This window comes from Ruditapes philippinarum, unplaced genomic scaffold, assembly GCF_026571515.1.
Source record: "Ruditapes philippinarum isolate M1 unplaced genomic scaffold, ASM2657151v2 ctg2087_1_1_1_1, whole genome shotgun sequence".
Taxonomy (NCBI): Eukaryota; Metazoa; Mollusca; class Bivalvia; order Venerida; family Veneridae; genus Ruditapes; species Ruditapes philippinarum.
In genome coordinates, this window is record NW_026853355.1 from 39,520 (window position 1) to 63,632 (window position 24,113).

Consider the following 24,113-nt stretch of genomic DNA (forward strand, 5'->3'; position numbering starts at 1 on the left):
GGGACATAATTTTTGCAATGACAGAATGTTACAGGATGAATGGATGAAGGTTTAATAATCTCTTAGACAGCCCTATAATAGTGATAAGATGTTTTGGCATCCTTATAAATAATGTGGTTGCATTGCAAATAATAGAGGAAATAAAATAAGGAAAATTATGAGTCCTTAAATAACGACAGATGAAAATGATATTTATACATGTGTGTTCCTCTTCATAAAATATGCAGTGTTCTTTACTTATGAGAGTACATTTGTTCTTGATTTTCAATTATATAATGTGCCATGTATGATATCTAGAGGATTAGAACCAGTCTAAAATCAACAGCATCTGATTGGTTGATACAAAACAAGATTTGAATTTTACCAATGACAGATGCTGTCAAGACTGGTGCACAATTTTACAACTACAGCAAGTAACCGTAAATGAAAAAAAAGAAAATTCTATATATAATTGACAGTTAGTTTCCCTGTTACATTTAACATTCAACATGATGATTCTCTTTTTTAACTTTCTGTCAGATTTACAGTTTGTTTGTTTTAATCAACATAAAAATAATACAGGTAAAAATTATATAATTAGCACAGATATAACAACCTGTTTGTCTCTCAAGCTGAAGAACTTCTATTGTATACATATATATAATCTAACAAAATCAGAGCTTACATCACTATAACTTGTCCATGAGAATAATCATTTTCCACTACTTACAATAATTGGCAATAATTGTGTGAATACTTTTATCTACCTAAATATTTCCAATAAATATCAATGACTTTCATTCACATCAAGTATAGATAATTTATTATGTTTGAAACATTACAACTAAGGGTGACCATTGTCCCTAGTATAAAATGCTGGCATTTAAATAACACAAATAAAAATATTCTAGTATATTAATGCAACTTAAAATAATGGCAACTGACAAAAGCAGTATCTTTGCTACTAAAATAATGCCAATAAAAATTCTATATTTCTACTACTTAAAATGAGTCAAAGTGGCATCTATAACTTATTGACAATAACGAATGTGAATAAATTTACCTGATTAAATTTGTTATCCATTATTGCCAATAAAGAAGTTTATAAATACAATTTAAAATAAATCCCAATATTACAATTTATTTTGATGCCAAAGAACATGATTTTACATTCTTTTGGTTGAAACAATGTTAATATTACAGAACTAACAGCTGGTAGAAATATGAAAAGCAAATTTTATTTCCTATATAGAATTTACAGAACATAAAACAATCCTGGATACAAACAGAGAAGTCCATTTCCTGAGGTCATCAGAGTGAATCTGTTAAGTGTATAACCATATTCGGTTGACTATATAACCAAATTCCCTAACCCCCACTTAAATTTGTGCTACTTAATGTATAAAATATGACTGCTGGCTATATAGGGTTATTCTTTTTACTTGAATGAAAAAACAGTATAGCTCCAGGAAAACCAAGCTTTGTGACATGATTTTTGAAATTATAAATTCAACTAAATTTCATGTCGATCAATTTCTAAAAAGCAAAAGATGAAAAATATAAAGACTAGAACAGTATTCATTCCATAGCTTTTCTAAGAACACAAATTGTTGACAATGTATCACATAAATGTTAAAAGTGTGCCTAGGCATTTAATTAAGGAAATAACATGTGTTGTGACTGTGGGGAAAATGCCCAGGCATTTAATTAAGGATTTAACATGTGTTGTGACTGTTGGAAAAATCTGTCATAAATATTATAACCCCTGTTATAAAATGTATATTTTTGGGACATTACTATAGACAATTTGCCACACAATAATTATAAAATTTCAGGCATCATACCAGTACTTTAAATATAGTAACCAATAGCAACTAGGAACATTATCAGACAAAATCCTGTATATATTGCATATTTGTATCATAACTTCTTTTATAGATGACTGATGCTGGCTTTGATACAAAATAATTTTAGAAATTTGCATTATTATCAATATGTATTATGATCAGCATTTTTAATGATATATAATTATTACAAAATGTCATTATGCCTGGTTTTCCTACAGTTGTGTCAAAATAGCAATAATAATAATTTCATAATCAAAATAATATTACAGTGAGAAATAAACATTTTACATTCATTTAATACAGTATTGTGAAGAATAATCATTATAATGATAATTATATAGTTTACATTTCCATGGTCAGCCACATAATATCTCTACTGAATATTTTACTATTAAAATGTGGCTCTGATAACTAAAACAAAGTTATTTCTGAACATTTGTGTAATCCAAAACTAAAACATGAAAATAGTATTGTCACAATCATAGTGCTTCATTTACATTTATAAGATCAAGAATAGCAAACATTGGATAAAAATCTACCGTAAGTTTTTTTTGTATAAAAAAGGAAATTAAAATTGGCAGATCACAAAGGTTCTGAGAAATTGTTGAAAGTCTTCTATGTTAAATATTAAAGAGGAGAAAAGCCTTTGCATTATAAAAATGTGATTATAAAATAAGATGCAATATGTTGATCTTTACTCGAAACCAAAAAAATCTACTCAGAATCTGAAACCCTTTGGGTTTTTAACAAATGTATTTACATCAATTCTAGCTTTTGTTTTGTATCAGACAAGTGAACAACATTTAGTTTCAACCTTAATTTGTGTATTTTGTTGACAACTCTGTTGTTTACAACACATGTTACTATTAATATCCATCTTCAGTTTCAATGGACTGTTCGACTTCTTCCCACCGTTTATATCACAGTTCGGTGGACACCTTGCTATTATCAGCTTCTTAATATCAGTCTTTGAATCACCATTTAAAGAACTAAAATCATTAATGGTAGTTCCATGTTTCCTACCCCTGGTCTTATTTTCCTGATTCAACTTTTCTATAAGAGTCTCTCTTAGTTTTTTAATCTCAGAAACACCTTCATCATTCTCTATGTCAGCGTTATCCTCTGCATCACTATCTGACACATTTTCATCTCGTTCTATAACATATTTCAAACTACTTCTACTTCCTGCTAAACTACGATTGGACACACTCGATCCAACACTAAGTTCACTTGTTCTAATGTTTTCTAAAATTGGTTCACCTCCTAGTTTAAAGCTTAAATTGTTTTGTTTGCCTTTGCTATGATGATGGTTACGTCCGTTTCTTGGACTTCCCCCTTTCCCATCTTTCTTTCCGCCACCTCCACCTTTGTCATCACCATCTCTACGTGGTCCACCACCACCTTCACCACCTCCCCCTAATCCTTTACCGAACCCTCCTCCTCCATGCCCACTAGGCCCGCCGTCGGTATCACTAGAATGATCACTACTGTCTCTACGATGAACAAACTTGTGCTTCAATTTATCTTTCCGTGATCTACCTTCGGTATCATCAGTATCACTAGCATCGGAACTACTGCAGCTGGTTCCTCTTGATCCGGTTCCCTTGCGTCTACGACGAGCTTCGTACTTCCTTATAACTTCCGGTGAGGCTACACTATTTCTCTTTGTCAGCATGCGATTACTCAGATTAGGTGGGACAAAATCATCCTCTTCCTCAGATTCATTTTCTTCACAGATCTGGTTCAACAACTGTGGTGAGCTAGCTACACTTAGAAGCGGCCTCTTTATAAACACTTGCTGTTGCTCTGGTTCTTTGTTTGGTGAGGCATTATTACTCCGGTCGTCGTCAAAATCAAGGTTTTCTGCTGATTTTGAGGATCGTATTTTATCAGTAAATGATTCTATCTCTAGATCTTCATCATCGCTTCTACAACTGTCAGAGTCAACACTTTCCTCTTTGATCAAGCTGCATTTACGGCCAATAGGACTGTCACACAAGGAGGTGGAGGGGGTTGGGTGGATGCCCTGCGGTGACAACAGTGACATCACAAGCCCTTTCTGCTTCGGTACAAGCTTCTTCTCATCTGCCGACTCGGCATCTTTACTTTGAATACTGAAAATATATAGAAAACCAATACTTTAAGTTAATAAGTCATGTACATCTTTGAGATTTTATAATGATAGAATAGGTACATTATCTAAATCTCTACAGCTATCAGACAAAACAAAATAGTTTTAGAAGACATAAGTACATTCTTATATGAATTAGATCACTTTTTATTACAAAAAAGAACAATAATGTTACTAGTAATTTAATATGGAATATTAATCTTTCAAATTAAAACATTAAACCAAAGTAAACATGATACCAAGTATCAAATGAAAGACTTCTTGACACCCTGCCCATTTACAGATAATTGATGTAGAAGTTATCTAAGTTCTACAGTATACAGATTTTACAAAGGGATCTTGTGCAAATAAGAAAAACAGTTTCACATCTATAAAGACATAGCTTGAATATTTAAACAAAACAAAATGTAAGTGGCAATATTTTGCTGCTGTGAAAAAATATCACTCCAAAGCTAGGAGATAACTAAGATATCAAAACTTCAGATTGTAAACCAGTCTTTAATTCACTCTAGAATATGATTGGTTGATTCTAAAAATAGATCTGATATTAGCCAATGAAAAGAGTTCCATTGTTAGACTGGTTGCCATTCTCTCATTTTTGAACCTGTGTCAGTGAATCCACACATACATCAATATAAATTTATAATGAGCAAACCAGTTCATATGTTCATATTTATAATGCTCAGAAAAAGGTGCTCAGTCCAACAAATCTACAGAAAATGACCAGGACGGAGATACCAAAATTGACTGGTTTTATAATGCTTTTGAAATAGTAAATGGTAAACAAATATGATGACTTACATAGAGCATTAATAAACATTCACATATAACACACACAGTCTAATAAAATAAAATTTGCATAGTTGTTTATAAAGCAACAGTTCAAGCTAAAACCCAAAAATATGCTGGTACGTTTAAATTCTAAACCATTCTGAAACTTCCTTGAATATATATCTGCTGATAAACATGAAACTTGAAAATGATTTTCAATTCAAGTACACATATTTTGGTATTTTCTTCAGTGATAATTTTACTTCAATTAAAATAATGAAATGGCAGTAATTTTATGTTCTATTATATTTTATATTCTTATAAAGTAAGATTCAAAACACAACTTGTTCTTGGTAGGACAAATAATTATAAAAAGTAGTTCTATCTTAGATGACATAAGTATTGTTCTGCCTAGCAAAAAGAGACTTCAGAAAGATTTTGGGTGAAAGTTATTCTACCAGAATTCAAAACTCGGGGAAAAAAATCAAAGTCCCAAAATAAAGTAGCAGCATTTCATGCAACTAGAGTATATTCAACAAGCATATGTCTCTAATACAGTAATCAAATAACAAAAACATACCAGAAATTAAGGGGGGAGATTTCTGAAACAAACATAAAATTTGGGAAAGCATAAAAACTCTATGAACTTGCCCTCTGTCAAAAGCATGGTGTCTTGGTTTCCAAATATTGAAGGATCAGGTAAAGTGCAAGTAAAACAAAGTCATACACAATGTTAGGATAAAAGCATTGGAATTATAAATACAATAGATAAATAAGCGTAATATTTAAAAAAAAAAATGTGGTAAATAAAATCAAGCAATTGGGGAAATATTTTTTTTAACTAAAAGACCATGCTCTTTTTTCTACTCAAAGGGAGACAATTCTACCAACCATACACAATTACAGCAAATGTAGGCTAAATAGAGTTACCACTCTTTGTTGTTAGCTGAAGGGTCAATGTTGGTAAAGTTCACAACATTCCTTTGCTTCACTCTTTAAATAAGGAAAAAAAATTATTACAACAATAATTAAAAAAATTACGAGTTCGTCTAAATATGGTTAGAGAAGTCTGCAAAAAGAAACAGAAATATTTGTATTAGTCAGTAATGTAACTAAATGCTTTAGTAGTAAGTTCTTTTGATAAACTGGCTTTTGGATAAAAAGTAAAATTTACTTTTTCCCAGCAACACTTCAATCTAGATAGCTAAACATAGTAAAAGAAGTAATGATATAAGTTTATGGATTTAGTTGTACATAAATTTATAATGCAGCATTCATTGGGCACCTGGAGATAAAACACTGCCTATCTAGTCATCAAGTCAATACTTAAATCTATTTTATATATGACTTAAACAGGTATCTTAACATCAAATAATATGACTTTAATAAGTATTATCTTAACATGAAGTAAATCTAGTTGTAAAATCACTTTAGGTATCTAAAGTTTAATAGTTCATGAACTACTCTGGCATCAAAGAAAATATATGAAATTGTGTATTCTGACACAGAATGGTAATAATAAACAACAACAATAACAGCTGCTTTAAAATCTGAGACACGCTGTATGATTTCATTTTCATCATAGTGTCACACAAGATAACCAGTAAAGGGAAATAACTCTTTAAAACAGGACATAACTTTTAACCAGTAAAGGGAAATAACTCTTTAAAACATGAAATAAATTGAGATGATACCCATAAAGGTCTAAGGTTTCTTCAATTTGCAAATAGATTTGCGACTGTCACTATTCAATGACAAAGGATGGTTACTAAACAAAGTGATTATTAAAAGTTTACGGTATCTGAGGTGAGAAAATATATAAAGATTTCAACACCTTGTTTTATTTATAAAATATCTCTCTGTTACTAATGAGTTCTGTGTGAAGAAAATACAATATTTTCAATTGGTGTGTTATATGACAACACATGCTATATTAAGAAACAAAACTGTTAATTAAAACTATATGATATCTATATATAGTTAACACAGTGACTAGCTTGCGATAACTTGAAAAACTAATGACGACAAATCACTCATCATTTTCATCATCATTATCAACAACAACTGGTTAAGACAAGAGATACATATCCAAGTCATGCACAATGACATGGCTAAAATTAGTAAGAACAACGATCTGAAGAACTTGCAGACAGCCAATTATTTTTTTTTTTAATTCAAGCAAGGGAGTGTCAGCATTTTGTTAGTTACATTCACTCAAGAACATAAATACTAGTTACCATTCAGCCAATTACTTGTCAGCATTCAGTCATATTAATTTGTTAGCAAACAGTTAATTACTTGTCAGCAAACAGTCAATTACTTGTCAGCAAACAGTCAATTACTTGTCAGCATTCAGTCATATTAATTTGTCAGCAAACAGTCAATTACTTGTCAGCAAACAGTCAATTACTTGTCAGCATTCAGTCATATTAATTTGTCAGCAAACAGTCAATTACTTGTCAGCATTCAGTCAATTACTGGTCAGCATTCAGTCTATAACTTGTCAGCATTCAGTAAATTACTTGTCAGCATTCAGTCAGTTACTGGTCAGCTTTTAGCAATTTACTTGTAAGCCTTTAGTTAATCACTTGTTGGCATTACTTGCTATCATTCATTACTTAATATTACTAATGTTCAGACTAAGCCGCTCCAGTCAATTACTTGTTAGTCAAGTCAAGTTTTTTTTTTTCATCAACCAGCATACAGCTTATCAGATTTCAGTCTTTTATTTTTCAGTATCTGTAAGTCACATTCCACAACATAGCTGTACGAATACTCTAATTATAAGGCTTATAAATCATTTATTTGTCAGCATTCAATTCTATAACTTGTCAATTCATTTCTGATGTTTCCAGTTCCAATATTAAGAACAATGTTATCTGCAGTTTCCTCCATTAATTATATTGATTCTATATTCTCACTTTCCATTATAACATTGAATTGTTTAATTGATCCTTTTTAACTAGACACTACTTGTTAAAATGTGTGTGACAAATGCAATAATCTAAAACATTACCCTCTAAAACACACATGAAACAATCAGTGAAAACTTTTACATAAATGAAATGCCATGTGCAAATTTTCATGCAATTAAAGATAATATCAAAGAGAAATTAAGTGGATATGAATCTTATTCAACGCACATTTGTCCTTTGACCTTGTTCAGGACATTCACATTTGACCTAGATATAATAATCTTGCATCTAATTAAGTTAGAATAAATCAATGCTAGCTAATAATGGGACATTCTCTTTAGACACATCACACTTAATGAAAATCTTCAGGAAATGCTAGCTTACATAAAATGCTTCAAATACCAAAATTTCCCTAAAAACAACATGCCACAAGTTTACTAATAATACTGTAATATTACTAATTAAATTATTATCATATACAGATTAATTGAATTTCAATGAAAGTATTTTAATCTTAATCACTGATATTTTAACCCCCTAACCCCCAGTCATCAAATTTAGCACTAGCCCAGTGACCCATGGTTAGTGAAAATAAGTTTGGGCCAGTGAAAATTTTAAGAAAATTTAGTTAATTATTTAGTAGAATAAATTCAAAACTGGAATTCGGGCCATTTAATTCAAAATCTTAAATTCTAACACTATTGGAAATTTTTCTATATAAACAAAGAAGGCCCGAAGCGTGCATTATTCTACAACAATGCACTCGCCGTTCTTATTATCTCCCTGTGTATTTTCACATTGAGAGCGCCATTTTGTTTGAAAAATCTGATAAATAAAAACAATTTTTTGTCGAATTTTGTTGTGAAAACTATCTAGAATGAAAGAAAATGGTCTAACTAAGAAAATTAATCCGAACACCAATATCTTTAAATCAGTCGTTAACGCTGTACTGACGTTTAAAGTGTTGTTTACGTGACGTCACAATGTAGCGCCAAACAGCACGTGCAAAACAATCAAATCGAGAACGCTATTTTTATGTCGCAAACGAGTTAAGTTTTATATTTATTTCACTTTTAATAATTTGTATTTCGCTTGAAAAATTATAGAGTGAAATAAAATAAACAAACAAAATTTATAAACGTTTTCAAAATTCGTTATTCTCAAAATGTTTCTACACAGGGTAGATTTAACGACAGTTTTTTTCATACCACTGGAACAGCCTTTAAAAAACGTTTCTATTGGAAACTCTGAGGCGAAAACAAATTTAATCACCAAACATAAAGTCCAACTTTATAATGATAATTATATTTTTTCTTGACGTGTTAGAATGGAAATAGATATTAATTCTTCGTGCATTATTGTAAAATAATGCACGTTTTTCGTTCAAATGCTTTGTAATTAATCACTCAGGCCTATCGGCCTTCGTGATTATATTACTACGCATTTGAACTCAAACCGTGCATTATTCTACAACAATGCACTCAGAATTGATATCTATTTCCTAATTCAATGACTGAACCCCTCCACCAAATCATGTTTTCACAGAAACATATTATATCAATCAAAGAATCTAAAATATAATTATTTATATAGATTATTCTCTAAATTATTTTGATTGACAGAAAACTTTTCGGCCAATAATCTTAAACTAACTGTATGAGTCTCTATGGAGTTATGCTAGTTACTTCTGACATTTCTAATGCCATGCTTTCCTTTATATTTCTGTTGAAGATGACATCTAATCAATTACTATATTTCTAGGGAAAAAAATGTAGAATAACCTTTATGTCTAAGAAAACGTAAAATTACTGGTAAAAACAACTATTTTCTTAAGAAACCTTTACAGGGTTTCCAGTTATATATATAATTCAGATTTTTAGCCTGCTGGCAGCACATGATTCTTACATGCGACCAGTGCAGACCAAGATCAGCCGGAAAATCCTTGTCCTCTGATCATGGTCTGCACTGTCGGCTATTTCAGTAAGTACATATTTTGAAATTTTTCTCTAAAAAATATAGTTTTGATAAAGATTGTAAGATGGACAAGTCCATTATAGATATGTTTAAAGAGACACCGCATTTACAGGGATACCTCATGAAGGCCGATACTTCACACGCAGCCATTGCACAAATATGATGCTCACATGGACAAACTTTTAAATTCTGTAAATTCTCACTACTTTGGGTGCCCAAGTTTCTCTACATTGAGGAATTGAACCTCTTGGATATACAGACACTAGTTAAGCATGAATGAAAAATCAAACTGAAATTCATGAAGGCCAATAGATACTTTCCATAAACATAATTTAGTGTTTGAAAGTTTTTCTCCAATGGGATTGCAGTATTTCAAATGAATTGTAACACATTTACTTTTGTAAATAGGCAAACTGTTAATTAGTCTAGTAAATCAACTTTTATAAAAATAATTTACAACACTAAGCTGGTTAAAATCTATAAGTACGTATTTACAAAATAAAATTGGTCGCGTGGCTGTGCCGCGCCTGACCAATTCAATTTTGTAAATATACACTACTAATAAACTTTAACCTATACTAAGTAACCTTGTTTTGACTTGACAAGGTTTTAAGTATTTATAAAAAGATTGACTTGATCAATGTATATAATTCCTGTGGCCTTGAAATTCTTAAAATAGTACAACTGTTTTCTCATTAACTGTTTTTCCTCACATAAAACTTGGCACCAAAAAAATAGTCCAACAACACACAATACAGTCTATTCATAGCATATTGCATTTAAAGAACAAATGTTTCAATTTATTTGCTGTAAAAACACTAAATTTTCATTATAATTCTCTAAAACCTGATACATAAAAATTCTATATTTTTTAATATATCTCAACAATTCCAATTGAAATATAAAGTAACATATTATATCATACCTGTAAAACATTTACAATTATTACAGTGTTTTACATTCTAAAACGCCTTTATTTTTATTAGGTGTACAAACTTTCTATTTGTATAAAATGGTAAGAGAAATCTTTCTAATATTACTCTTAAAATAAAATCCGATAATGTACCACACATAATTAAAATATGAGATGTTATGTTGTTAATAATTCAAGGTGTAACATATAAAGACACCTAGGTACATGTATGTCAAAACATGTCAGGCAACATGCATGCAAATGTGAACATTCTTGACAAAAAAAGTAAACCATCAATGTAAGCTGTCTTCAAATTTATTTTAAATATCAAGAGACATTCATCAATTAATCAAATGACATATCAATTTTATCAATGAAATCAAATGGCATACCAATTTTATCAATGAATCAAATGGCATACCAATTTTATCAATGAATCAAATGGCATACCAATGTTATCAATTAATCAAATGCATACCAATGTTATCAATGAATCAAATGCATACCAATGTTATCAATGAATCAAATGGCATACCAATATTATCAATGAAATCAAATGGCATACCAATTTTATCAGAATCCAAATGGCATACCAATTTTATCAATGGAATCAAATGGCATACCAATGTTATCAATGAATCAAATGGAATACCAATTTTATCAATGAAATCAAATGGCATACCAATGTTATAAATGAATCAAATGGCATACCAATTTTGTCAATGAATTAAATGGAATACCAATGTTATCAATGAATCAAATGGCATACCAATTTTATCAATGAATCAAATGGCATACCAATTTTATCAATGAATTAAATGGAATACCATAGTTATCAATTAATCAAATGGCATACCAATTTTATCAATGAATCAAATTGCATACCAATGTTATCAATGAATCAAATAACGTATCAATTTTATCAATGAAATCAATGGCATACCAATTATATTGATGAATCAAATGGCATACCAATTAATAATACACTTATCTTGCAATTATCAATGAGATATCAATGTTTATATGCAAGATTAAGTTATTACTTCAAAAAGAACAGTCACATGGTTGCTTTTTTCTCATATCAATATTCTATAAATCCCATCACCAAATGATGATTTCTTTTATTTTCACTTTATATAACATACAGTGATGCTATTTGAACTGAACAACCCTAGAATTGTCTATCACTTATAATTGCTCTTAAAGCAAGGAAATTAAACTTTCTCTTAAATTACTGTATTATTCTTGACCAAAATACTTAAGCAACTTAAGTGAAATTTATTTCAGCAACTTTACACTTACCTAACTCCAACAAGAGTATCATATCACAGATGGTGTAGCAGGGAGAATATTAAAACAATAGAGCTAAAGGCTTGAAAAAATCAATAGCAAAAAGAACCACAACTTTCTTTATTTCTTTAATAAGTCACATACAGACTGGCACTAGGCTGATTTATCAGCCCCAGCAACCATTGTCTGTTATACTATATACCAGTCTAGCTTTTTCACTAAAAAAGAGAGAGAGAAAACCTGAGAAAAAATGGCTTAATAAGTTCGTTTACCATCATTTGCATACAAAGCAGAACACGGAAATTATTATGGAAATTGTTTCCAGTCTGTTGCATTAACTTAAATCAACACGCCTCCGCATTTACGTAAATTGCTGTCTTTTCCAGAGGAATGCAATGATGAGACAATTTTGTAGAACTCTGTGTGCTTGAGACATTGTTACTGCTGCAGTAAAACGCCATAAATGTACGATACGAGAAATATATCACGTAAGTAGTAACTGATGCAGCAGTGATCATGTATTTGGAAACAAATAAAACCCAACATAACAGACATTAAAGTAACCTGTTCTAGTATTAACTTTAAATTTTTCAAGTTTGTATTACATATCATGTGCCAATACCTGGAAACTACTCTGTTTATTAATTGAGAAGTAATCCTCTCTGTTTAATGGAATAACCTAATCAACTTTTCTCTAATGATTAGATATTCAGTGTACTTTATCAATTTTAAATGAGCTCCTTTCTTTTTATTGCAATGGTGTACCAAATATTGTTGTTAAACATGCAAATTAAAACATTTATGTTAGTTATGTTTCATTCCGACATTTATCATTGTACAAGCATGAAGCCCCTTGACCATTGCTCCTTTATGGTAAATTCTACTTTTATCTCTTAAGACAACATAGGTGGCATTCTGCACAACTTTTCCATGCATTTAAAACTTTCCTCAAAATGCAACCTAAAGTCTACTAAGGGTTCAAATCTCAACATGACTGCATTCTTATACCTTCTCTTCTTCTTGGAAAACCCGGGCAGCCGCCATCCAGATTTTTTCTGAGAGCTTCCATTTCCTGATAAAGCTGCAATCTTCTGTTCAAAGTAGGAACTAAGAATGGCTATTCTTGAAAATGCACGAGATTTCTTCTGTTTCTGTCTAACTGGCTCATGGATCTCGGGCACACTTTTTGTCATTGGGTACAGAGGCCTGACAGAGTGCGGGATAGCCAATGAAGGGCTAGATGGCGCTGTTTTAACTGAAGTTCGATTTCTCGTTCTACGATCAAGCGTCTGGCTGTTTGTCAATGTAGTAAAGTAGTCACTCCTAGGATCAGACTCACCGACCTCCGTCGGACTTTCCGGTATAATGAGCTGGCTTAACGGGGCTGTCTTTGTCTTTTTTATCTCCCTTGTTCTTCTTTGAAAAATTAAAGAAATTAATATGTCAATAAAGTGTATGTATTTAAAATTACTATGCAAGCATAAAATACTTTCTAGGCTATAATGTTACCATAATTATTAAAAGGCAAAACCCGAGATGTTTTCCTTTTTCCCCTCCATATCATTAATAAAATTTGTAAAGTCATACCATTGCCTTTATAAATGATGTATAACAAATTAATACTATCTGAAATATCAGCCTGGAGTTGTAAAGATTATATGCTAAATTTGAATAACCATAAACAAATCTGGAGATTATCTTATTCACCTCATTTTTAAACTGTGATGCATATCAATATAAATGTATATAAAATATTATGACTTATATTGACTTGTAAGCCATTGATATAATATGACATTAAATATAATTTGGCATGCAACCTTCAAAATCTATGAAAACAATTTGTTTAAATATTGAACAATCTTTGTTTTATTATTGCACCTTTGCCTGTTAATCATTTGATTGACATATACAAGGTAGTTTAAAATTGATAAAAACTATTGCAATGTTTAACTTCATAATGGCCAAAAAGCCAATATGATTATTTTACTTTGACAAGATAGTCAATAATGGCTTTGACACCATTATCCTTGGCTGAATAGATTTTGTCCAGTTTGTTTATAATACAAAGTCTGGGCTGCCAGAGAAAGTTCATAATTCAAAATCATTACAGTAAACATTTTCATTTTGATTTTTTTGATTTCTATAAAAGCCAGTGTAAACAAAATTGCATTATGGGATTTGCGCATGAAGCCGCCAATAGTCATTCCCCATGACTTTAAGCAATCAGCCTGCTCACCATTCCAACGGTTGGGTGAAATTAAGCGTATGCCATTCCTTGCTTTGAAATATATGCGTCCGTAATAAACATATGCGTACCGGGACACAGAACTAAGCTTCACCAAGAACCTTGCAACCAATCAAATATATGCATGGGTCTCATATACCATTCAGAATTCTCTATAAACCTCTCAGCTTAATGTAATTCAAAGGATTTAAACCTTTAAAAAATTCACATATACATTCAATATAGGCACCAGCACTTCCAGTCTCTTGTAACAGTTCAGCGTTCCACAAATTAAGCAGTAAACATTGGGTGACAAAATACAAGAGTACACGCAATTAAGTAAGCAGACGCAATTTAGGGAAAGCAGACGACACCAGAATATATAACAGGAACCAGTCTACTTCCTGTAATGCTTCACTCTTAGAATGATAATTCCGATGTGATAAAACTGTAATATTGTCTATAAATGATGCTTTACTTCCCTGTGTATCTGAGGGGGCGGGGTTTATAGAATGTTATATGTAACCAAACATTCCTGGACATTAATGATGATCCCCAGGCTTTCCATGCAACACTATTATAATTCAATAAACTAGAAGAATAGGTTACTTACACAGCGTTGCATTTGACATTCAATATATCTATTATTGCCTCTCAGAAAAAAACCTTCAATCATTTTTCTGGCAGGCTATAACAAGTTATGATATATCTCGGAGCAGCTTTATGGAAAAACATTTGTGTCTGTGATGAATCGATGCCCTAGAATCTTGTTACAAGGCAATTATTGGAGATTATATGTAACAATGTTTCTTTGTCACAATACTACAACAAATCCCAATCATTCTTTGACAATCACTACTTCCCTAGCATATCTATTTCTTTTTATTGACAGTTTTTACACTTATTATTACCAGATCTAGACAAATGGGCCTCATCAACACCAAGTACTAACAGCTGATCTGTCTTTATTTCAGAAATAAAGCATGAGTTTATAAGGATGTAACATCATGTTTATAATTGTCATTTAAAAACATCCTCAATCTTTCACCATCAAGCTGACCGGTGTCAAGAAAGAGAAAGTCATCCTTGTACTTCATATTGCCAACACGAAGTGTTTTATCTTTATAACGTAAATAAAATGTACTTAAAAGATGAACTATGAATGTTGCATCATAACCAGAAAACCCTTCACAGTCAGTACTTAAATTTATATGATTTTTAAGTCACAAGGAAAAAAATCTAATCATTAAACACTTTGAAACCTTCACATTAATCAAGAGATTTGTGGATAAGTAACAATACACATACTGACATAGTAATGACTTCTTATTCAATGTCTAATTCTCCTTAAGGTGGTCCACAAACAAACAAAACAAGAGCTGTCCGTAAGACAGCGCGCTCGACTTTTTTAGTGCTTGCCTATAATACAAAACATTGACAGTTAAGGGCCATAATTCAAATAAAATCTTTGACAGAATTACCTTCTCCTGGACATGTTTGGGAATCATGATTGTAAACAAGTATTCCAACTTTCAAATTAATATCTCAAACAGTTCAGTCAAAAAGTGGACTGGTACTAAAAACTTAACCAAGATTCTAAGTCGATAAAAGGCCTTAATTTTTAAAACAAATCCTTGACAGAGTTACCTTCTCTTGCGTACAGATGGGGGTAATGATGTGAAATAGCATTAAAAGTTTCAAAGCAATATCTCAAAGGGTTAAGGCAATAAGTGGATTTTACCCATATTCAATGTATTTTCTAAGTCAAAAAGGGGCATAATTCTGTCAAAAACCTTGACAGAGTTATGTCCTCTTGTCTGTTGATGAAGGTCGTGATGGTAACAAGTATGGTCAGTTTCAAAGCAATACCTCCAATGGTTTTGAAATAAAGTGAGGTGGTACAAAAAACTTAACCAAGATTCTAAGTCGATAAAAGGCCTTAATTTTTAAAACAAATCCTTGACAGAGTTACCTTCTCTTGCGTACAGATGGGGGTAATGATGTGAAATAGCATTAAAAGTTTCAAAGCAATATCTCGAAGGGTTAAGGCAATAAGTGGATTTTACCCATATTCAATGTATTTTCTAAAGTCAAAAAGGGGCATAATTCTGTCAAAAACCTTGACAGAGTTATGTCCTCTTGTCTGTTGATGAAGGTCGTGATGGTAAACAAGTATGGTCAGTTTCAAAGCAATACCTCCAATGGTTTTGAAATAAAGTGAGGTGGTACAAAAAACTTAACCAAGCTCAATACACTTTCTAAGTCAAAAAAGGGCCATAATTCTGTCAAAAACCTTGACAGAGTTATGTACTCTTGTCTGTAGATGGAGGTTATGATGGTGAACAAGTATGGTAAGTTTCAAAGCCATACTTGTAATACTTCTGAAATAAAGTGGGGTGGTACGAAAAACTTAACCAAGGTGTGACGCCAACGCTAACGCTAACGCTAACGCCGACGCCGACGCCGGGGCGAGTAGGATAGCTCCCCTTTTCATAGAAAAGTCGAGCTAAAAACTATTCACTGTTTTAATTATTAACACCAAACTACATGTAATTCGCGACACTTTCATGTCCTGTTCAAGTTTGACATGATGAATTTTTTTATTTAAACCTGACATCTTAAAGGTTTCTGATGAAAACTAATCATTGACAAGAACTCAGTACTAATTGATCAACTTGAAACGTGAAACTTTAAATTAAAAGCTGAATAAATTTCACAAATTTAAAATATTCTGCCTCAGGATTTTTCTTTGCAACAAGATAATGAATATTCCCACAAATATCAAGAAGAAAATAATGTTTGTATTGCATGAGAAGTTACTATTCACTCACTGATATACAACATAAAATGAGTCTCACGACACCTGAAGATGTGACTTCTTGACAAGAAATATGTTGGCAGATGAAAGAAAAGTGTTTTTTTTGTCACAATGAATGTTGAACCAATTCAAACGCTATGGTAGAAAATATTCATGTATGTCTAAAGACTACAGTAGAAAAATTATTATTGTCATTAATTATAACTCCCTCAACTATTATTGAATAAGTAATTGTGAAGTTTCCAATCCAATCACTGCGGTAGTTTTGAACATACCAACTTGCACGCAGAAACTTAACCAATTAAGTATTATGGTGATGCTAGTACAATATGGTGACACCAGGGAGGAGTACAATTTTGCCCTACTCTTCTAATAGTCGGCTGAAAATGTAAATTTCTTTTTAGTTATTTGAAGACCCAGTATGCCTCAGAAATAATTTTATTTTCGTTACTCAAAATCTTTTTATTGCTGGTGTCCTAATGTTTCCAAAAAGACAGTCTTATTGAAAAGCTATTTAATAGGGTTTTAATTGCTGGTGTCCTGTTAAATTTCAATTCAAAAGGCAAAATAGTTTACCAGTTCCTAATGTTATAGCAGTTGTCAAATTCCGTTAAAAGATTCATACTGATGACAACAAGGTTTTATCTTATTATTTTCTTTTTTTCTTTCTTTTTTAATCAAACTTGAATCTTAGCTGACTAATACATTTTTTTACCATAATAATTTATTTTACTTCGAAAATTTGTCCCATCCCTATAAGTAACTGGAGAAGTTATAAAAATATTTTCTTAGTGAATATTTCATATCATATATCACCTTGACTTTTACAAATATTGCTTTAATTTTACAACACTTTTCCTATAATAAGGTCTTTGAAGTATACCTTTCAAACTTAGCTTTAAGTTTATTCACCATTTTATTTACCATTTTATTGAAGTTTTATAATGCATAAGTCATAAAACAAACATAAATGTTATCATGACATATCAACATTGTTACTATATGACAAAAATATCTTACAATTTATGTGACATACATAACTCTCAAAATGCTTCAAGTCCCTCTTGTTCTTTTATTTAGGACAGTTTGCACTTCCTATGACTCTAAATTACTATGATATTACATTATTAGAACTGTGTATTCCTTTGCCCTACAACCAACAACCCATTTATTGAAAACAATCAACATTCTAGATAACATATAAATTGTTTCATTTATGTTGATGGTATTTTTTATGTGAGAAATCCATCTACTTCTAGCTATCAGGGTATTGTCCCAAGATCTTATCCTTCCAGAATGATAACAACATGAATGTCTGATACCCAAAATACACACATTCAATGCACAATTGCAGTGTCATCCCTCAAGTCTCATCCAGCTGAAACCGGGGCTAATAACTTTTTGCCACCTATATTATATACTCCTGCATATCCATGTTGTTTGCCAGCTGAATAACTTTTTATCCTGATAAAGTAAAGTCAATTCTCTATATAAATGTAAAATGAATGGCAGGACAAATTCATTTCTGTACACAAATTTACACAAATTATACTGGGTGAAACCGAATAAAACTAAATTGAACTAGGCGAAAGAGAAATGTGAAACTCAGATGAATTTAAATGGACAACTGAACTGCTTAACAAATAACAAACTGATCGATCTACATGTAAAAGTACTAGATCTTAATATACAGTCATATAATAAAACTAACTTTTGAAGCAATAATCTACATTCAAATAATAATTATTCTTTTTTTTTCTTGGATTGTGTTTAACATTGCACCAACACTGTATAGGTCATATGGAAACTTTCCAGCTTTATATACTGGTGGAGGAAGACCTCAGCTGCCCCTCTGTACACTATTATAGGCACAAATGGGGACCACCGACATTTTGTACACTAGCTGGATATCTTTCTCATCCACTCTCTTCCAAAACTTATTAAAATATATTTTATCCTTAATATTAATATTATTTAAGTATCCAATTAAAAACCTTTACAGTAAATGATGTGGTGCAATATAGGAGTGGTTGCAATCTTTCACAGATTCTATAAACATTCTATATATAAATTTGAACCAAGTATTCTATTCTTATGTACAGGTAAATAAATTTTCCCAAAGTTGTAAAAACATCTTCTCTTAGTGCAAACTTTCATTCACAACTAACAAGACTAGAGTGAAGCAGACCTGTAAATTTATTGGATTACTTATTCCAGTAAAACATCTGTTTCAAGTTGTTTTCAAGGGGGTAAAAAACTTCATTCATAGTGTTTTCTCCCAGTCGGAAAAGCCAGCTGGGCTTATAAGTCTTACACATATCCGAGTTTAAACATAAATTACCTGACAGGTAACAATTTGTCAAAAATGATTTACAAACAAAAAAATAGACAAGACAGGGAAACTTCAGGAAATTTTAGCATTTAGCTTCTTGTTTAGATTTGGCATATTTCCTTCCAGGAGGCAATAAAATACAAAGGTAAACTGTTGTAACAAATCTTGCACAGGTTTGATAGAATAGATTGTATAATTGATGCTGAAGATAAAAGAAATTTCCTCTAAAAAGCAGATTATGCAAAATTGCTTGCTTTCCCTTTTTTTTAATTTTTAGTGTGCTGAATATTGGTCTGCTTTGAATTTTAGACTTACAAGATGGTCAGTTTAAAAGAGTTAAATAGAAATTTGTGTTATCGCCACTATCAAGTCTGGTTTAGCTGGACGGAGCATATGTACTGCAAGGCATGATACACTAATGCATATAAAAAGGTTAACTATATAATACCAAACGAGAGTGTCTGTGATAGAATTTTGTTGGTCATATAATCTCTTTTACTTTATTTTACATACTTCAGGTGAGTAAAATAAGTTTTGCTTGTTCACACTATCCTATTCCTAAAACATAGTTCAAGCTTTTATATCAGAATCAATGATGTAATAAAGAAAATAAACAACAACAGAAATGTCTTAAAATCTTTCCTGTAACTAATAAATTACATCATACCATTGTTTAATCAGGGATTTTCCTCTTATATTCTAATATCTTTGCTGTGACATTTCCTAATTACCCCAAAGAAAATTTTATAAACTTAAATAAAACACAAAGAAAACCTGTTTCCAGCATTGCCATTTTCAGCATCAAATTCCAAATTGATATGTTACCACTGGAAACAGCAAGTTTTTATTTTTCCTGAAATATATCATAGTTACAATGATAGATAGAGTCAGCTTATAGCATTTCATGCCTCTATACCATGATACAATAGGCTATATCTGTCTCCCCTCCTTAATATTAAAAGACAACTCAGAACATTGCCCTTTAGCAAATTACATTTTGGCAATATTTGAGAAAACAGACTTCTACTTAGATGGGAAATTTTCCAATTATTGTGACTGGAATTCACAATTATAGATTTACACATTTATTTTATTCTCCATACAGTTAATGCTAAGAAATGAAATTAAAGAAATAATAATTGCTGTTAAACAATAAAATCTAGAACAAATTAAAACATATCTTTTTAAGCAACCTAGTTTCAGTACAAGAGTCAGTGACACATATAGGAAGTTCTGACAAAGGGGAAATCACTCAGGAAAAAAATCCACACAAGAGTTACAGGTCTTTGAATGGAAGCAACAATTAAGACTTTCAAAGACATACATGCTGAGCTTCAAAAACAGAACTGGAACATGAAACTTTGACCAGAATTGTTAAGCTCACAAATGGAATTATGTATGCTTGAGTTATAGGTCTTGAATAGTGAACTACATGTACAATAATGCCCCCTTACAACAAATTACTGCCAAATGTGGGTGATTAAGTTCAGTATCAGTTAAAGGTTCACATAGTACTTCAATCAATTGTGAAATGAATTAAATCTTTTATTAGCTTCATTCATTTCTTAGGTACACTCTTTGTAGTAAAATATTTCAAGTGTTTTAACATTATTCTATGTCAGAGACGAGTCAAACAGATACAAAACTTCAGTCATCATTTTAATTAAAAACTGTACATTTTCACAGAGAGGAATTTAAATAATTTTGTTTACATTGAATGTTCCAAGAATGTAGTATATAATGGAGTAAATGGAAGACAGATCGTGACAAGAGTTTGGCAATGGTACTGTATATCATTAGATAAAATCATTAGTAGTTTTATTCTCCACTCTCTTCCCAGTCTGATAACTCTCACAACATTTCTTTGTTACTTATTCTCACCAGAAAAGGTTGAACCACATACTTTACTATAGCATCAATCCAATATATTTCTATATTAAACTTTTTATAGGGAAATTTTAACAGGATTCCAGTCTATTTCCAAATTTAACTTTTTTTGAAAACTGTCTATTTTGCTTAATTTAAAGGGTTTTAAAAAGGTAAATAAAATATTGGGCTTAGAAAAGAATAGACTTGTCACTGTATGAAACAAGAGTGAATTTATAATATACTGGTGTTAATTTACCAAACAAAATATAGTTATCCATCCTATTAACATAATAATTATGTTAAACAGCTTTTTTTCCATTCTTTTTTTTAAACTTTCAGATATCACTCAAATTTAAGACTTTTGTAAAGATATTTCTATTTCCTGGTTGAATGTTGGTTTGTTAATTTGTTTTTCTGCTTACATGCTATAACATATTGTTCTGTTTGTTGAATTGTTTAACATCTGTCCTACATATTAATTTAGTAACAAGTCGATCCGGACAATCTTCAAAATTAATGCTTACTTTACACCAGATTAATATGACAATAGAATTATTGTAATAAATCTTTTTATAGAACATCAAAGGTTGTGGTAAACACTAAATTTGGATCAGTCAGTAATTGAGTTTAACAACAATTGAGCCGCGTCACGACAAAACCAACATAATGGGTTTGCGACCAGCATGGATCCAGACCAGCCTGCGCATCCGCGCAGTCTGATCAGGATCCATGCTGTTCGCTTACAAACCCTATAGCAAGTAGAGAAACTGATAGCGAACACCATGGATCCTGATCAGACTGCGCAGATGCGTAGGCTGGTCTGGATTCATGCTGGTCGCAAACCCATTATGTTGGTTTTGTCATGACGCGGCTCAATTTAAACCATAAAGACATTTTACAGCTTGTAAGCTGAACAACCATTTCAGGTCATAGAATGACCACAAAGTAGCCTCATTAGGTCAATGTATAGATACTATTCTTATTATTAACACAAGGATTATACTACAGCTCTTATTGGTAATAAAAGCTTTTAATAATTTAGACAGCCATTAGAATTTCTCAAGGCCAAGTGATAGTTGAATTAAATAAATCAATAGTTAGGCAGTCAGTGTAGCAGACTTTAACTACCTGTATTTCCCTTCAGTTATATTCTTGAAATTCAGAATAGATAGCCGTACACAAACAACTTTTATCTTATAGAATTATGCAATTAAACTGTTTTACATGTTGTTATGTATGGACAAGACTTTTTTTTAATACAGTTAAGTAAAAGTTACTGTGTCCATTAAAGTATGGTCAATCTCAACTTACCATCACTACTAAATTGCTTTCATTTTAACAAATCTGATTGTTTCTGACATAAAGATAAGTCGTATCTCACCTAACCGGCTTTCCTGGATAATTAACCAGTAATAACCAATTTCAACACAAGTGACCGACAACCATTCCCACACGATTTCTGAATCAACGATGAGAGACAAACGACTATAAGACTCAATTATATAACTCTTTTGTCATCAAGAAATTTTGCCTTCCTTGAGGATCCAACCAGTAACCCTTTATTTTACAAATCCCAATACTGAGATAAGGGGGGGGGACTAGACATTATCATAAAATATGGTTACAAAAAATTTCCTTTTTTGTAACTTTTTTTTCCAGCAGATCACACAGTATGAAGCTTACCTATAATACAATCATTATATAACATTCTACTAATCACCAAAATATGTCTATGTTGTGTTTTTGGGGGATGCATTTTTTGTTTTTAAGTCCTGTAGAATGACAACACTTGATGACAATAAAATTCCTCAGTTTCATTTTTTGTATGTCATCCTGCTGACAGTTGCGTTAACTTTGTAATTAAGTAACACAGTTGCACTTACTTCCTTTTAGTTATTCATTCTCTTGTTTTCTTCTTTTGTGACTCATACTTCCATAATATTTTTTATGAATTATTATTAAGATCAGAATGAGGGTATGTTAATTATTATTATTGCAATTCTGACCTTAACGCGTTTTTCACATTCCTTGAAATACGTTTATTTTACATTAAAAAAACCTTTGATTGTATGTATTCAGTCAATAAGAAAAAAAACAACCCACAACTTACATAATAACACCAGTGTCCTAACATGTCTATAAAGGTCATTTAGTTAAGAAAGTGTTATATAAAGCAATTGAAATACACACAATGTAAAAACAAAAGTAATATAGAAAATATAGCAAACACCAGTTTAATCAGGATTTTCTAAGTGCAAAGCTTAGGAAAAGGTCATTTTGTCTGGCCGTATATAAAAATTTCAGAAGTAAAACACGACTTAGACGGAGTCTTAAAACCTAATTAGGTATTACATTATTACGTTGGGTTTCTATCACGTAAAAGAAAGAGATTTCCATTCCATTAGAGGAATTTGTGAATATATACTTGTTAACCTACTTCAGGCAATATAATCAGTGTTTTTTTGTTTTGTTTATTTGTTTCTATTTCTGTTCTTCAAACTTATGTTGTTTGAATGCTGACTCAAAATTCAAGCATTTATTTTAACCAAGTAATTTCAAGTAGTGATTATAAATATGAAATTAAATGGTATTAAAAATCTAAGAAAGAATTTGTTTAGTAATATTCATACAAATTTCATTTTCTTTTATTTTCGCTTGATTGAGAAGCAATTTTAACACTTATCCAGTCTAAAACACTTCAGGCAGATTCTTTGATTCAGTGTACCCACTTTCACCTCTTTCTGCAAAATTACTGCCATCAGTTTAAAATTATTTTAATATGTTCATCGTAGAATACATTATGAACAACCAAGATGAATTGTTGTCATCACAGAAACCAAACAGAATCCTGCACCTACAACTTATAAACTCACAAATCCAAGGTCTACAGATTTACATGTAAACTAGAGTTGTAATCCAAAATGGTATAATAGTTATCGTGCAGTTATCTTTTTCTAGTTACTAAAAACCTTGACCTTGGCTCTAGGGGGCCAAAAAGCAATCGCAAGCAAGGTCTCCACATAAGCTTGCTATGTACTAAGTTTTCT

The 24,113-nt window shown here is 31.3% G+C and overlaps 1 protein-coding gene across 5 annotated transcripts in view; it reads right to left on the bottom strand.

Annotated features, from left to right (window-relative positions):
• Positions 1-675: 675 nt before the first annotated feature.
• The window catches only part of LOC132736607 (SNF-related serine/threonine-protein kinase-like), a 44,872-nt gene continuing 21,434 nt past the window's right edge, over positions 676-24,113 (bottom strand). For 2 of the 5 annotated variants that reach the window (XM_060723768.1, XM_060723767.1), the window contains 3 exons: positions 12,829-13,236; positions 5,659-5,721; positions 676-3,940 (listed from right to left, as the gene is read on the bottom strand). In XM_060723768.1, the coding sequence (XP_060579751.1) occupies positions 2,611-3,940; positions 5,659-5,721; positions 12,829-13,236 (1,801 nt within the window). In that variant the 3' untranslated portion in view covers positions 676-2,610. The remainder of the gene's footprint in view (positions 3,941-5,658; positions 5,722-12,828; positions 13,237-24,113) is intronic. The other 3 variants (XM_060723769.1, XM_060723770.1, XM_060723771.1) reach the window with 3 other exon arrangements.